Source organism: Bemisia tabaci, chromosome 10 (assembly GCF_918797505.1).
Source record: "Bemisia tabaci chromosome 10, PGI_BMITA_v3".
Taxonomy (NCBI): domain Eukaryota; kingdom Metazoa; phylum Arthropoda; class Insecta; order Hemiptera; family Aleyrodidae; genus Bemisia; species Bemisia tabaci.
The window spans coordinates 10,442,188-10,459,192 of record NC_092802.1 but is presented as its reverse complement, the minus strand read 5'-3'; the positions used below and the strand labels follow the sequence as shown (position 1 = coordinate 10,459,192).

The window sequence follows — 17,005 nt, the reverse complement described above, 5'->3', positions numbered from 1 at the left end:
CTCAAGAAGCAGGAGTGTCTGACCCATGAGGGTCTAAGGGCATGAATATTGCTCTCCATGTCTAAGAATCCTTCTTTCTGCAGTCTCCCCCCCCCATTCTCCTCACTTTGCAATGAATATGTGCAAGATGGAATTTGAATTAAGTTAGCGAGCAAAGGGTCATCGTGTGCATCCATTAGGCCTGAGTGCGCCATTCTATCCAATTTAGACTTGACTCTTTCAGCACACCCAGTCAGTTAAAACCAGGTACCATATTGAGGGTATGAGTACCGCAGGGTGTCTACAAGACTGAGAAACCGAAAATCTGAAGGAAATGTCAACAGTTCAGGAAACCAGGAACTTTGATGAAAAAGTGTGGAAATTTGAAAACTATCATTGCTAGCTGCACAATTAAACTGTAAGTGCACAGCAACAATTTTGAATAGTGAACAAAGCTATAAGTTTCAATAAGGAATTCCAATTTTAGTTAATTGAATGATTAAAACCTAATAAAAAGGCTTATGTGTTGTTGTCCTTTGCATTGTAATTATGGACCAGATGTGCTGGTAACAGAATCGTGTTTTGATGCTTGATTCTTGTAGATTAGCTAAAAATAAGGCGATCTGTCCAAACAGCAACTTTCTACATTAAATATTAACCAAGGTATCGTCCTTTGAAAAGTCGGCTTTTGACATCATCCACCGCGGTAGTGCATAACATGGAATGTACTACCGCTGTGGATGACATCATACATGGAGTTTTTCAAGGCGCAATATCTCAGTTAATATTAAACGTAGAAAGATGCTGTTTGGACAGATCTTATTATTTTTAGTTGATCTGCAAGAATAAAGCACCACAACACGATTCTGTGACCAGCGCAACTGACCCATCGTCTTTCATGTAATGGCAAGAAACTTGCTAAGATGAAAGTTTTAGGTGCGGCACAAGAGCAGTAATTAATGTCAACATTTCGGAAAGGAAATTTATGAGATACCTATGAGCCTTATCAGCTGATCTAACTACCCATTTCTAACAGCGCAACTTTTGGTTTCAGGAATGGTATGCTGGCTCCCATCCCACATCGGTATGGCTTTCCAGTTTTTTCCATGTGAATGCGTTTCTGCATACTTGTTTGCATGAGCATGCCAGAAGTAATAACATCTCTGCCGATATTTTGAGCTTCGATCATGAAATTTTAAGCCTGGAATCAATGTCCGAAGCACCTGTCTCTGGAGTTTATGGATTCGGTCTTTATTTGGAAGGAGCTAGGTGGGATCGAAACATGTGAGTATTTTTTTCATAACTAGGAGCAGAAAATTGGATCATAAAATGGATTGCATTTTGCAAAAAGGAACCACTAGCATTGCAATGATGCTAAGATTGTGCAACTTCATCTTTCGTAATAAAATTATGGAAATCGTGGAAAACTATGAAATTTAGATGGTAACTTTTGTCTTAAATTTACAGTTTTTAGCGAGTAAAAGAGAAACTATTAATGGATAATCGGGGTTTTCCTCTAAGACAAAAGAAGTTGCACAATCAATGCAACATCCCACAACACAACAACGTTGCAACATTGCAATGCTAGTGGTTCCTTTTTGCAAAATGCAATCCAAATGAGGTTCTGAGGACACAGTTCTAGGAGAAAGCATTTTTCTTGTATTGCAATTGATTTAATCAGATATTCATTTTGGCAATACATTTTACAACTTTCTCTAAATTCACCCAAAATTATAAAGAATTCACTCAAACAATTTTTGGGGAAGGGGTTGTTTAAGTTTCTGTTGAATAGAAATAAAGCACGAGGAACAACCAGCCTATTTCTAATTAATGCTGTCCAAATAATCCTAAATTTTTGACTTGCCAAATTTAGTAAGCTTACAATAACTCGAACCAAGAGGCTGTTATCAAGAGTGGCGGTAGCCACCCCCGGTCGAGGAATTTTCAAAATACCTATCGGATAACGCATGTTTGTTGAAACAATTTCTTACTTTTCTTCGCAGGAAATGTTTGCAAGAGCAGTACGTTAAAGTTCTTTTCGATGTCATGCCTGTCATTTGGTTCAAGCCTGTTCTTCAAGCCAATTTAAATACAGAAGATAGATTTCTAACACCCCTGTATCAGACACCGGAAAGGAAGGGCCGTATTCTGGTGCTGGGATCATCATCGAATTTCATCACCAACATTTTGCTCAGTTCGGAAGTTCCTCATAAACACTGGATCATGAGAGGGGTGGCTCTGCTCTGTCAGCTAAGTGACTGAATTTAACAGCAAATCAAACGGTCGTTTTCTTGATAGAAGAATCAAAGATGGTTCATGGCGTAACAGAAGATCTCTTTTTGTAAAGAACAGTTTACTTTTTTGTTACTTTTTACTTTTGATCTGTTACGTACTATAAAATTTGCCATATTTAACTGTGATATGTATGTAATTTAGGCAACAATTTGATTGGGAAATTGCAGAAATGCGTACTTCGTTTTTCAGCATTGTAGACCTCTTGTCATATTTTATTTTTTACAAGGAAAACTACTGAACATCACTCCTTGAAAATTTCGGTGATTTTTTTCTTAATGTGAAGAATATTGATATTTGGCAAGAACTTCAAGTCATGATGTTAGTTTGGCTTTGTTTAAAGAAATAAATTACAAGCTGAGATCTTGAAATATTGCATTTTTATGTGGCATGTTTACTGAGGTACGCATTTTTGCAAGTTCACTGTCAATATGAGCTGCAAATATTTAAGACTGAAGGGCAATCTGAAGCCAAGAAATAATTGATGTTCCCTTACGAATGGTCTTTTTTTATTCAATAAATGCAATCCTTAATCATACCTCGATTTGGTTTACCTTTTTTTTCTTTCCATTCAATGCGTGACCTTTGATTTGATTTAACACCAGAGAGTACTAAAGCGTTTTTTTATGGAAAACAATGGATCTGCAAGTCAGTGATAGAAATTTTTCTTAAAAATTAATTTTAAAGTGGTAGAAAAAGACTAAAACGTCACTCTGCAAAAAAGATCTGAGAAAAGCTGAGAGAGGTGCGGTTTGACTAGCAAGAATAAAAACAATTTCATAAATATTAGAAAAATATAATTAAAAATTGAAAAACCTACTTACTTAAGAAATAATAATAATCAAGCGTAAATTTTAAACAAGGCAACTAGATTTAAAAAGGTGTTTGCGATACAGCATTTTGCAAATGCAAATATTTTTGAAATAAGTTGCTAATTGAAGGTACCAGGCAGCTGTAATCACTTGAAATAACGACTGGAAGCGATGAGATGAGCCTTTGAGTCGCAGCATGGAGATAGACTCCACCTGTGAACAGACAAGAAATATTATTTTCTTAAGTATAATCAACTCTGGTTAATACTATCGGCAGCTTCAACTGAGCTCATGATAACTGGAAAATATCCATGAGTAGCAGCATGTTAGTCCTTGCCATAAATCTGGCAAACTTGATTTCAAAACTGAATGAGCAATTTGAAAAGGTCTAAACTAAAAGAAAATATCACACATCTCCTTATAATCTTGCGTCGAAAACGATTTAAACAACAGGAAGTTCGGCAAGCTAACACAAAGAAAATAGAAAGTAGTATATATGTAAATGTTATTGACCTATATTAATTATAACGCTTCTTGTTTAGAAGTTCATTTAAAGATTTTCGGTCGTGTGTTCATTTTCTTTGTACAATTTTGAAAAGAAATTAAGGGCATAGTTCTTTAACTAAATTTTCTTCTGGGGAAGCTCATTCCATAAACAGAAAAACAAATATCATTGAACCAGCATTATCAACTTCCTCCATTGATTATTTTTCTTCAGCTGTAACTTTTTAGCTTCTTCGTTAGAAGACAATGTTAAAACCAATCAATTGTACTTAGAATTTAAAAGATGTGAAGCGATCCACTTTCATGGAATGTTACCGATTTAAAAAAGAGAAGAGGAGTTACTTGATACATACTTCTGATCTCTTCTTTCTTCCCCTTCTCAATTCCTTCTTCACCAAATTTTTTTAAACTCTTTCCTCTCTCATCTCTTAAATTGTCTTTTAATTTAATTGCTTTCTTTGTGCGAATCTCTGAAGAGAAAGGTAATGCTTATTGATTATGAGTGAAAAGCAGGGATTAATTTTAGGTATTCCTGACAAAATATGTGCATTTTTAGGATAATGAAAGATACATGGGCCTACGCACATACTTCCAAAACTTGATCAACAGTACAAGAGAAGTTTCCACTTTATTAGGTAACAGAATGGAAAAAATAATTGTTTCCACATCATAACAGTTAAAATTGTAAACTGTAAAAATCTAACCTCTTCATCAGCTGACACAGATAACTCAACAGTTAGCATTGGTTACCGGGGCCAACCAAATTTTAAAAAATGTAATAAGGCTAAATTATTGTTATTTTTTTCAAAACCAAATTTTTTTTGTGAAAGTTAGAAATTAAACTGAATAGAGAGGGTGGGTGAGGTTTTTGACACTCGACCTCATTTTTTCTCATCAAAATTTTAAGAGTATGTATGCCTAACCCAAAATTGATTCTATAAACATACAAAGTTATTCAGCCTTAAAATGGAAACTGACCAACTGTTTCTTATGGACTGTTACATAAAAACCATTAAAGTGTACTACGATAAGCTTCCATTTTTTAAAAGTGATAATTGGTTGAGTAGAACTTTCGTCAACTTTACTCTCTTCAAATATTCCAAGTTGGAAGTGCAAGAAACGGAATACAGCAAAAAAAGGGCGGAATCATCTTTAGAGTTAAACAAAGGCGCAAGCTGTTTGTTCGCGCTTCGTGACGAACAGCTCTTGGAGCTCTGTCGAAGTTTAGAGGTAACTGTGGCTGTCAGTGATGAAATCAAGGGCACAGATAAGAAAAAATCCCTTGCATCTAAAAACATGCGTTTGCCTTTGTTCTCCACGGACTTGGCCCAAGGATTCGTGCAAGATTCGCATATGAACGAGACGAAAGTCAATGAGTTTTTCATGAGCGATACACAAGGAAATGTTATTGCTCACATGACAGGTTACTTCAGAGTGAGGGATATGGGAAGACGTGTGATCACACACTTCTATTTCAGTAGAACTTTGAACAACTTACTTCACCATACAGTGGATTCTAGCGAGAACAGTGAACGTAAACAGGTTAGTCCAGTTGGAGTAACGGAACAAATCACAGAGAACCTCAAATCTCTATCGAGAGGATCGGCTGATAGTGAAACATGGAAGGCAGCCGTTGAATTTGATATTAGAAAAACCAAAACAACAGAGGAAGCATGTTTTGATAATGTTCGAGAGACGGAAAAAAAAGACGCTCATCCCTGCGAAAAAGGTGCACAGTGCAAGGAGAAGTTCGAACAAGATACAGGCACATCACCTGCAGAACCAATCGTGGTCTCTGAGCTTCCATCATCGGGGGAGGCTGATCGAGAGGATAAAATTGCAGAGCGACTGAAGATGAATGAAATTATGAGATCAAAAGCAGAAGTAGATGACCAACCAGAGGTAAAATGCAATTGCCCTTTCATTAACTTCACGAAAAAAACCGATAATCTCGAGGCTAAAGAATTCATGAGTGAATTGACTAAAGGTCAGTGTCTGGCAAAAACATTTCTGACACTACCGTCTCCAAAGGAAAGTTCGAACAAACAGAAAAGCGTGAAAAATGAGAAGGACTCCGGTCAAAGACATGGTAGTGTAGAACCACCTTGTCCTTGCCTTATGGGAGATCACCTGATGCATTTATCATCTTGCCCTTGCTTGAATAAGGCAAGTAAATTGACTCATCAAACTCAATTAACTGAATCCAGCGGCTCGCCTGCGACTGATATGGAGAGAGCTTCGGGTGAAAATGGAAAACAGGTAAATGAGCGAGGTGAGTTCACTGAGAAACTAGGTGTGGGTTCCTCCTCTTGCACCTGTCTCATCCATACGACTAAGAACCCTGAAGTGGACGAGTCACTCGTCAGGAAACTTGAGGCTAAGCTGTTTCCTTGCAAGCGCGAGGGGCAGCAGCTCGAAAAAGTTGTTAAACCAATGGCTCTCCTCGCTGATCTGTTAACCAAAATCCCGATGGATATGGAAAATAAATGTGGCTTCATCCCTGCGATAAATCCTTACCTCGTTTATTCTTGCACTTGCATGATAAATCATGGCTTTCATTATCGGCCAACCCAAGAAACCAACCATTCTTGTTTGCATGCACCCTTATCTCGCAGACCAGAGTCTCAGTGCCAGGGGCAGGCCTCAGTCTGTTCAAATAGCGGTACACCAATGATTTCCAGGTTAAATTATCCGGCTGGACAATTGGAAAAGACGCAACACTCTCATAATGCCTGCCTTGTTCACAGTCCGCAAATGCTCTGTACCGCGAAAGAATCAACTCCCCAAAATGATTGTCATCTGGATAAAAGGACAATCGAGTCTCATTGTGCGAAAGAGATTGTTACAAATGTAGAATCCAGAATAAAACAGCGCTTGAAAGACGAATTAAATATTTTCATAACGGACAATAATCCTATGAGGAAGGCTGAGGTAGATCGAATAAAGGGAGGTGGAAGCATGCTTCAGGCACAAAATGCTACCGAAAATTTTTTTCCGGTGCCCATGACATATGAGGAAGACCACACGAAATGCGATTTAAAGGACCAGATCCACAACACACCCATATTTGAGAGTCCTTGTCGCGCTCCGCCGGATTCAGAGAAGGCCTCATCACCTGCTCCTGAAAATCGGAACCGTCTCAGATCTCCTGAGCTTCGGGACAGCAAGAGACAAATACCTGTCATTGAAGTTCCATACAATAGTACGACAGATGTCTATCTGCTAAAAATTAACCGGTCGAAACACGAACGAAATCAGACAGATAGAAGGATTCTTAACCAACACTCGATCAAAAACTCTGTAGATGAAAGGAAAAACTATGGATCTTCTCAAAAACGAGATTTAACAAGAGCATCGCGGAGAATTTATAACAGACAATAACATTGGTCCATCAGTCTAGAGTAAAGATAATCTGCTGTGCTACGGAAGAAGGCTGTATGAATTTTTATGCATTGTCAAATTTCCTTGGATGAAACACGAATTTTCAGGAAAACATGTGAATAATTTCTGTCCAATTTTTCAGTGAATTTTCTGTGCAATGTGATCTAAAGTATTTGAAAATTTCAGGCAGAAAAGGAATTTCATAATTTTTCTCAAAAACTAATATTGGAGGCAGAGAAATTTGGCAAAGTGCAAATGTTCCTGGGGATTTTTCCTCAGCATGGCGACTCCAGATGCAATTTTTCAGGGATCTCAAGATTTATGTAATTTTGTAAACTTGAGGGGAACATCTGAAATTGATTCATGGTAGTCATGTAAAGTGGAAACAAATCACTATTGAGCACTAGAAGAAATCCTTGTAGAACAGGGAAAAATGTTAGGGTTAAAAAGGCAAAATAAAGGTTTAAATATTGGTTGGGGCTAAATGATTCATTCCACAATGCAATCGTCGAAACTACACTATTTCGCTTTTTGATTTTATGGACATATTGTATGTTGTCTTCAAAAACGGATTAATTTATACACTTCTTTTAAGACTAGAAGAAGAAAATTTAAAACTTACTGAGACAAACCACTATTTTTGGGATTTTCGAAACTGTCTTCGCTACATATCTTCTTCATTTCAGTTAGAACAGCAGCCTTTTTGGTTGTGTTGCTGTAACAAAGGGAATAAAGAATAAAACAGTCGCAAATCATCACGCTGAAACTGGCTGGCATATAAACACAAACGGAGATTAAAACTAGATTTTCCAGCTTGCTTTGCTCACTTTTGTGAGGTTTAAATTGTATATGATGTTGTCGATTCATATAGTTGGTTAGGTATTTAATTAATGATCAGCTACCATAGCTACTTACACTGAATGCTAAACTCATCAGCTGTATACATTTAGCATGAAACAAATGCTGAAAAAATGAGCTGACATGCATGCAAAACATGTTAGAAATAAGCAAATTTGCGCTTCACTTGAATAGATTTTGATCTATTTAGTGGTAGGTAGTAGTAGGTTTCTAAGAAGACTAAGTGTTTAGAGCTAAATACATATTGGTAGCAGGAATCAAGAAATTTCAAGTAAAATTCCTTACCTCCATCAGGTAAATCTCCTAGTTTCCGTTTTAAAGATGGTTTCTGATTATTTTGAATAGCGTACGGTAAAGGCAGACTAGGACCAGGCGTAGGCGCTGGTTTATTACTGAAATAAGATAAAATACATTTTTTTAAAGTTTAAAATTTCACAAGTTGATGACTTGATGAGGAAAACAGAACATAAAGAAGATTAATCCTTTTTTTTATTCTAATTGACATCTTGGTGCCAAAATTGTGAACACCAATATTGCATTCCCAAGGATGTTATCTCAAAAATACATGTTTTTGATGAAAAGTTATATTTCCCTCTAGAAAAAGTAAACCTACAAAGATCTAGACTAGGTCTCATGAGCTATGTTATCATCAAAGATTTAACATCGTCCAAGCACAACTTCAGAGCAAAAAAAACCTTATATTTTTCATTCAGCAGGCTGATTATTGAAATCGATAGACAAGGGAGACAACAGGAAAATGGTGCGATCCTGGTTGAAACGGGTGGTAGTTATAGATTAAGGGGGAAAATTATGAGCTAAACAATAGGGTTCATTGTGAGCTGTGTTATTTCATCTATTACTTACTTATTACCTCCTAAGTCCATTACAAACACCCACTTTCACCGATAAGATTGTTCCATTTTCCCTTTGTCTCCTTTGCCTATTGCTTTGTCTATCAATTCCTATTAGCCGCCCACTGAGTAACGGGTGGGAACGGAGTCTCCTAATTGCTATGGCATTGTCATCTCACAAAATTACACACAGTGAAAAGATGCTGAACAGTAAAAGGACAAAATCATTAGAAGCTCATTTTCATTTCCTATTTGTTTCCTGCCCTCAAATCAACGATATAGAAACTATAGATTGGTGGTGGCCTACGAAAAAACGTAACACACATGGAGCCGTCGTTCAATAGGCAGGCGGGGTGTGAAAATGGCCAATTGCTATCTTTGTCATAACCTCAAATACATGGAATCTTACGGGAGTTTTTAGAATAAATGATTTAGCGTTGAAATTTTCATGGTAAATGCACTTGATAAATGGCTAAGTTCCATATCTGAACACAGATTTTCAAACAGTTGGTTCTAAATTTGATATAAGTTTGTATTCAGCAACAGTTCCCTAAGAAGCCATAGAAACTGACTATCTTCGTCCTAACCTAATTGTAGCTCCTGGTGTGTTACGAATTTCACTGTTTGCGTAGCATAGGATTCCCCTATCTATAGTTTCTAGATCGTTGCCTCAAATTGAACTTTTGAAATACTGACCTAAAATATGGCATCTTCAAGGCTTGCGTACATGTCACTCGTTTTGATGGGTCGTAGGCCAGCAAGCCAGCAATCAAATCCAATAAATCATCCCCTGCTGCGGTGAATATGTGGTTTAAAGGGGTCCCTGGGAAAGGCTTGTACTGAATGTATTCTTTCAGACTCGTCACACCCTGAAATGAACAAATAGGCCTTAGGGAAATTCTTTTTTGGGGCAGAATATTATGTTGTACCAAAATCTGATGGTCAAAAGGTGCCTTAGCAGCCAATTTACCACATTATTAGATAGATTAGATCATTAATTCCTTTACTTGAATAGCATGGTTACCAGAGACTTAGCTGGGTCTAATCTTTATCCCAAGTAGTCAAATTTTAGTGCAAAGCACTGCACAGCCCACATTTTTCGCATTAGTATTTAGTTAGTAGCACCACCAAGTCGCACTTTAGAAGAAAATCAATTGGGAGTAGTTTCACTTTTAAATTGACTAGTCACACCATTTTCTCAAGTCAAAAGTTCAAAGCTGAGAGAGAATATTTGGAACGAGAGAATGGTTGAAAATTTTTATTCTTCACATTACTTACAGTAATCTTTAGAATGATGTTTACTGATTTGAAAGAGAAGACTAAAAAAAAAACTTTAAAAAATCACGATCCTCAAAATAAAGAAAATACTTACTAATGACACATGGTCATTGCGTCGGGTGGAGCCTTTTTCTCTCTCTCTCTATTAAGATGTTAATTTGTTTTTCCTTCTTTACATTTCATTTCATTTTATTCCCTTTTCTTTCAATTTCTTTACAGTTTTCTCTTTTCCCCTGGGTCTTCTCTGCTTTTCATTTTTCATTCATCGAGTCTTAAGGAGGAATAAAACTTCAATCCTCTTCCTCTCCGAGTTGAGATGTTCCTGTTAAACTCGGTCAAATTGATGGCCTATGAATAGGATCAGTCTAAAAATCTGCTTTTATAAAAAATGAGAAACTTAAATTTATATGATTTGAATACTTATGAGACTGGTTACGGAGAGAAAAGACAAGATACTTACTGGCCATGTCTGCTCCGTTGGTGTTCCTAGAGCTTGAAATATTCTGCTCAATTGATCTAAATCTGAATCTCCCGGAAGGAAAGGTACTCGTAACAGTAACTCAGCTAAGATACAGCCTATGGCCCACATATCTACTCCAACACCGTACAATTTCGCTCCAAATAGTAACTCGGGACACCTGGAAGTCAGTCAGAACTTATAAATGAAAAAGCTAGATGTAGGTGCTAAGATCTTTGTTACACTTAACTTTTCAGTCATTCTTGGATATTTGTTTATAATGAGATATTCAAAACACGAGAGTCTACACCTTTAAAATACAACTGTACTACTGAAATAATCTGCGAAAGCAGAGGGAAAATTAAAAAATTAAGTTCCTTTCAGACCATGGCAAAAACAAGAGGCTGATATTTCGTGGATAGGAATGCTGTCAATTTCAACTTTTGAATTCAAGATTTACAAATTAATACAAGAAAATAAGTTAGAAAAATAATGTATCAATACTGTTTAACATACCAATATAAAAAAGAAAATATGATGGAGTGTTATTAGAATTAGCAATTCAGTTGAACAGCGTGAGACAATTTAAAAAAGAAAGCCTGAGTTTTATTCTCAAAAATAAATTGAAGATTTAAACTTCAAGTCTTTTGGGTGAAAAACCTATAAAAGTAAGACTTTTTGCAAAGTTTACCTGTACCACCGCGTAACAACTTGATGAGTGTTGATTCGACTTGGAGAACCATAAACTTTTGCTAAACCAAAATCACCAATTTTCAGTATGCCTTGACTATTAATTAATAAATTGTTTGGTTTTAAATCCTGAAAAAGGAAAAAAAATCTGAGAAATGTGAAAAGATCATGCAGAGTATCTGGAAAGTCCATGATCCCCCTACCAACTTATGATCAAAGTTTTTTCTTGTCATACGAATGGAAATAACCTCTTGGGGAATTTTTTTTCCTAACACTGTTACTTTGCATTCACACACCTTGAACACCTTCTTTTAAATTTCTTTCAGGGTGCACTCGAGACACTTTCCAAGCCAATAGTATTGTGTATCCTATATCTACATTACAAAGATTGTATGATTTGTTTTTCCTTCATATACAAGCAAACGAATGTGCACATTAGAGTTTAATGATTTATTAAATACATTTTCGTGATGGTAAAATTTTGGCTTATCAAATTTTGAAGAATGTACTGCCTTTTCTCTTAAATATCCTTACCCGGTGCAGGATCCAATTCATATGAAGATACTCTAGGCCTTGCAGTGTCATGAGAATGTAAGCTTTGATGTGCCCAGGTACAAGCACAATACTTGTGTCTTTGACAATGACTTCCAGATCAGTATCCATAAAATCAAAAACTAGAGATATATTTGACTTGTATCCAAAGACATCTGCAAAGACAAAGTCAAAATAAAATTGAGTTAACAAGGTACTAGTTTTTTGAAGATATTCTTAGAATCTATCTTTCTAAAATTCCGGTCAGAACATTGTTGACATTTCTTCGAAAATATTATTTCTCCCTTTATTACTAGTGCAAAAACTTCTTCAAAGAAAAGTATTGTTCTTCTGTTTGATTCTTCAAAATGAATATTTTATGGTAATGAAAATTAGTTGCAATGCATTTTCTAGGTCATCATGAAAGATTTAATGAGTTGACCAAATGATGAAGAGACAAATGGGCAGACATCAATGGTAAAATGAGTAAATTATTGATTGGAACAAATTAGTTACAGGGTGTCTACTAGTACACTATTATTCTTGCTATTTCATTAGCTATCTTTACTTCTCTATGCTTCCCACAGCTTTCCTCTTTTCAGAGGTTTCCTGAAGTCCTTGCTTTTTCATTACTTTTCCAGCACTATTTCCATATCTGAAATGTATTTGGAGCACTCAACAGGGACAGATTTTCGCAACAAATAAAGAACTTTGGAGTCAAAGAAAAAAGTGAAAAACGCAGAATTCAACTAGGATTCTGAGACAATGTCATGTAATCAACATCAAGTTGTATACAAACATTGCACACCTCCAAGGTTCTCCCTTAAAGTGAATCTAGAATTTCCTTACCTCTACATTTACAATCTGTAAGTTTTCCATACATCCATCCAAACTATCAAAACGTGTGCTTATTCAATGAATGCATACTATTTCTGTACAGTAGACACCCTCTATTTATAACCGTCAACAGAAAGCGGGACCTTCCATTTAAGACAGTATTTTCATCGAAACAATTTTTGCCAAGATGGACCGACACTATTGCGTTTGAATTATTGACCATACAAAAAAATCTCTCCCACAGTATCCGGGTATCCCAAGGAATAATTTGAAACACAATATTGTTTAACCACACACAAGATGCCAAAATTAGCAAGGAACTATCATGTTCTCAGTCTATTCAAAAGGTTGCATCTTACCAATTAAACCAATAATATTTTCATGATGAAGTTCTTGCAGAAGTTTGATTTCTCTCAAGGCTGTACGGTTGATACCGTCTTTAGCATCTGCAGCAGTGCCAACTTTGATCTGTAACAGAGAGCAAATGAATAATATTAAATCACTGCTCTACCCAAGAACAAAAAAAAGGTATAAAATAAATTCTGTAGATGAGTTAAAATACTTGACTGCTGCTATGCCCAATGTAACATTAAACTCCTTTATATTTTCCTCCATATTATAATAATGTGAGCAGGGATGTAAAGAACTGAATATAGTTCCTATAGGATACAAAAATCTTTGGATTTCATTTCCTGACGATTTTTCGGACACATGAGCCCTCTGGTAACTTGAGAATTCTTCATTAAATTGAATTCAACAGAGATTTAGAACTGTGACTCCTGGTAGTACACCTCATAAAATAACTTGGAAAAAAAGTGTAGAGCTGGTACTTGTTTTTTTAAGAGTTTGAAAGTTGTAAGTAGAAAAGCTAGTAAAGAAGTCATAAATAATCAGAGTTCAAGAATTTTAAGTAAATATTTTGTGATCAAAGAGGTACAGAGAGGTAATTCATACATTTCACATGTTTTTATTGCAAAACATACTTCATAGGCATTTCACTTTTGGTCTAATTCACTACTTTTTTAGAAGTTTTCTGCAATATTATGTTTGGTAAATGTCACATCTTCAAGCTGACAAGCGGACAAACGGGTTTTAAATTAATGAGCACATGACAAATTTCCAAAATACTGCTTTTCCTTGGGCTACGGTCAATTTTAAAAGTAATAGTCACTTCAGAACCACTGTGAATATGTTTGTTCTCATACACTGACTAATCCATTTAAGGGAAGCAATTGTTTCAGATTTTCAGCACATTTTTATTATTAGCGAGCTGGGTACATTTATCTATTAGACCATTAACCCACTGGTCAAGTTGCAGTTTCAGGTAATTGACATGAGATTATAACATAAATGAGGTTAAAATGAAGAGAACCACTTCAAATCAAAGTTTTGTTTACAGAAATCTAGGCTGACGAAGAAGTACAAACTTACTTTCTTAACAGCCACAACGGTATCCGTGTCAACATCCCGTGCCTTGTAGACGGTTGCAAACTGTAAAAGCAAAAAGAAAGACAAGTTTAGATGCTTCTAATATTTTCTGAGATTGAAGTTTCCCGTAGAAATGATCAAAGAAACACAGCAGACTTGGGCCATCTGATTTAGAGCATGATGAACATGGTAGGTACATATTGCAGCAATTTAGGAACTCAGTATGATGCTCCAATGATATGACAGGAGTCTTGCACCTCCTTTGAGAATTTAGTCCTTTGTGAGGGATTATAACAGTGCAAGGTAAACTTATACAGATTTCCCAGAGAGATTACTTTCTCCATGAGTGAGGGACAAAACTTTTGTTTGGAAGTTCACCTGATCCTGATGATTTGGCTGGCTGGTTAGCATTGTACACAAGCCCAACAATTGGATGATCACCCCTCATAGGTGGCAGGAATATCGACGAAATTGACTTGGCCAACATGATAGATTTCAATGGAAACATGCTAGAGGTGTCATAGGATAAATTGACCATTGTTTACTTTCGGTTTACAAGCACAGACGACGATTTAAGCCTTGCCAAAAAGCAGCATTCGCTACTGTCCACCTTAAAAATATCCCTCTCATGATGGTATCATGAAAAACTACTTATCAGTTATGATTGCGACTTTTATGTGGTTGTGATTTCTGTGTGGCTAAAAATTGAAAAGTTACGAGGTTTTAAAGTATTAAAAACTTATCTTTGCTTGCGTTCCTGCTTCTGCAAGAGTTGGATTTTTCCATGTGGATAGTAGTGACACAAAAATGCTTGCAGATGGAGAGTAAACAATGGTCAACTTATCTAACGACACCTCTACTTTATCAATTTGACAATTTTGGTATCAAAAGCCTCATTTGACAGCCGCACATAGCTTCGCACAGAGGTCTACTGGGTCAGCTAATCAGCTGAAGAGGAATATTGGTGAAATAGGTGATATTTACCTGTCCTTCTCCGAGAAAGTCTATTTTTTCATACTTCCGTAGATATTCCTCCATATCTTACACTTGGCTTGACTTGGTCTAAAATGATTGACTTAATTCAATGTCATAAAACGCTAAGAACGATTTTTTGTCGAATTATGTGAAGAACATTTTAAATTTAGGGAAGCACATGTCAGAAAACGGAATTTAGTGATAGCAGATGGCACAACACATTTTGATCTGAGGGGTTAGGAATGGTGCATGGACATGAGGGATACTCCAGGACAGCAATGATCCTACCAACAGGTTGAACGGCACAAATTTTAGTCTTGACAAAAGGAAATGACCAAAATGAATAGATAACAACTAGAAAACTCCGGCACCGGCTGCTTCACTATTGTACAATTACAATCGCACAGTGCAGTGCAGAGAAAAAAACGCATCTTCCCATTTGCAAGGTTGCAGAGCAGGCAAAACGTAAACAAACAAATTGCGGAAATTGGTTCAAATCGCTGCATTTTCCCAGTTATTCCACTTTACGAACAGAAGGAATCTTAACGGCAAATTCTGAACCAGACGTTTTGATTGGTCCAGAGCGGTTCATTCCATTTATTCCGAGTTGAACCAAAATAAGCGGGAATTTCAAATCATTCCGGATATCCTGTTTACTAAATCGTTTCCGTTTCCGCAATGTTGACAAATTTACGAAAATTCGTTGGGTAAAACTGACAACACTGTTTTACCGGAAACGGAAACGATTTGGCAAACAGGATATCCGGAATTTGTAAAACCGACAACACTGCTTTATTTGAAATTCCCGCTTATTTTGGTTCAACTCGGAATAAATGGAATGAACCGCTCTGGACCAATCAAAGCGTCTGGTTCAGAATTTGCGGTTAAGATTCCTTTCGTTCGAATAAAGGAATAATTGGAAAAATAGGTTGTAAAATTGCAGACTTGTCTCTGAAATGCCAATTTTTTTCATACTTGAATAGACCAACGGAATTTCTTTTAAACTTCCGCGATTTTTTTCGCCTTCTTCGAGATTTCAATTCAAAGACTTCATTTATTTTGCTTCGTCAGTTCGTCACAACAAAGTAGTAGGAGCAAAAATTCTGACAAACCGCAATGGAGATACGCGGTTCTGCAATTAGCAGTGAAATAGTTCGTCCGTTTTCCGTTAGAGCGCTATGAGTCAAAAATGCCCGGCGAAGCGAGAGCGATCTCGAAAGCAACAAGTACTTACGCGAACGTGGTACGTAAAAACAAATCAGTTATCAATTCACCATGAGAATAGTGCCTTCGTTCGGATTTCATGGTTAGTTGACGTTGTTTCGTGTTTATGTGGTTGTTTATTTTCCTTTTCAGTTCTCAAAAATGTCCATCGAAAGCTTATCCAGTAGTGCTCCAGCCCCGAGGTTGTGTCACATCTTGAAGTGGGCCGATTTTGAAGGTTTTGGTTTTAATCTCCACACTTACAAAGGCAAACCTGGCCATTTCATCGGCAAGGTGGATGAAAATTCACCTGCTGAAGCCGCAGGCCTTAAAACAAATGATAGAATTATTGAAGTTAATGGTGTAAATGTTTTTGATGAAAGTCATAAGCAAGTGGTTCAAAGGATTGAAATAGTACCTGACGAAACTAAACTTTTGGTCGTTGATAGTGACACCGATGCTTACTTCAAGGATAAGAACCTTACCATCTCCAGCTCACTACCTAATGTTGTCTACTTGAAGACTCCAGACAAATCGCATTCTAATTCGAAAGTCAATGGCAAGACAATGAGCAACTCTACGCAAAACCACAATCATGAATCCAACGGCGACTCTGAAGTAAGTAAACTTGGAATATCTTGCCGTTGTCTTGTGCCTGTAACCACATCCATTCCTCTCTTGCTTTCTTCACTTTATGGATGCCTTGAAGAAGTTCTAATTCTTATCATTGTATGAAGGCGAGAATTTGCTCCTCTTCCTCATGTTTCTGATTTTTTTCATTTTCTACTCATAGTCTATCCTGCAATAAAGCACCCAATGGGTACTTTAGTATGTCGGAAAAGAAATCTCACCCCTCTTTTGCAGAGTATTCTCTTTACATACTTTTCTGCAGCAGTCATAATCTAGTATTTCTTAAATCAGAACCACCT

At 36.6% G+C, this 17,005-nt stretch overlaps 3 protein-coding genes across 4 annotated transcripts in view; 2 read left to right on the top strand and 1 right to left on the bottom strand.

The window, feature by feature from the left end:
* Dhc62B (Dynein heavy chain at 62B) overlaps positions 1–2,925 on the top strand; it is a 48,999-nt gene extending 46,074 nt beyond the window's left edge. Inside the window, exons 47-48 of the mRNA XM_019062588.2 lie at positions 1,034–1,263; positions 1,983–2,925. Coding sequence (XP_018918133.2) covers positions 1,034–1,263; positions 1,983–2,241 — 489 coding nt within the window. The 3' untranslated portion in view covers positions 2,242–2,925. The remainder of the gene's footprint in view (positions 1–1,033; positions 1,264–1,982) is intronic.
* Positions 2,926–3,046: 121 nt separating this feature from the next.
* Cdk7 (Cyclin-dependent kinase 7) lies at positions 3,047–15,342 on the bottom strand. 2 transcript variants are annotated; one of them, XM_019062576.2, is made up of 10 exons: positions 14,883–15,342; positions 13,902–13,961; positions 12,830–12,938; positions 11,637–11,809; positions 11,104–11,231; positions 10,416–10,593; positions 9,374–9,546; positions 8,112–8,218; positions 7,591–7,683; positions 3,047–3,296 (listed from the first exon to the last, which is right to left on the bottom strand). In XM_019062576.2, exons 1-9 carry the CDS (start codon positions 14,934–14,936, stop codon positions 7,655–7,657), a joined length of 1,011 nt encoding a protein of 336 aa, XP_018918121.1. In that variant the 5' UTR covers positions 14,937–15,342; the 3' UTR covers positions 3,047–3,296; positions 7,591–7,654. The 2 variants fall into 2 exon arrangements, with proteins under 2 accessions (XP_018918121.1, XP_072161700.1); XM_072305599.1 differs by having other exon boundaries at positions 7,601–7,683.
* Positions 15,343–16,057: 715 nt separating this feature from the next.
* The window catches only part of LOC109044715 (Na(+)/H(+) exchange regulatory cofactor-like protein nrfl-1), a 70,468-nt gene continuing 69,520 nt past the window's right edge, over positions 16,058–17,005 (top strand). The window contains exon 1 of the mRNA XM_019062551.2: positions 16,058–16,694. Coding sequence (XP_018918096.1) covers positions 16,239–16,694 — 456 coding nt within the window. The 5' untranslated portion in view covers positions 16,058–16,238. The remainder of the gene's footprint in view (positions 16,695–17,005) is intronic.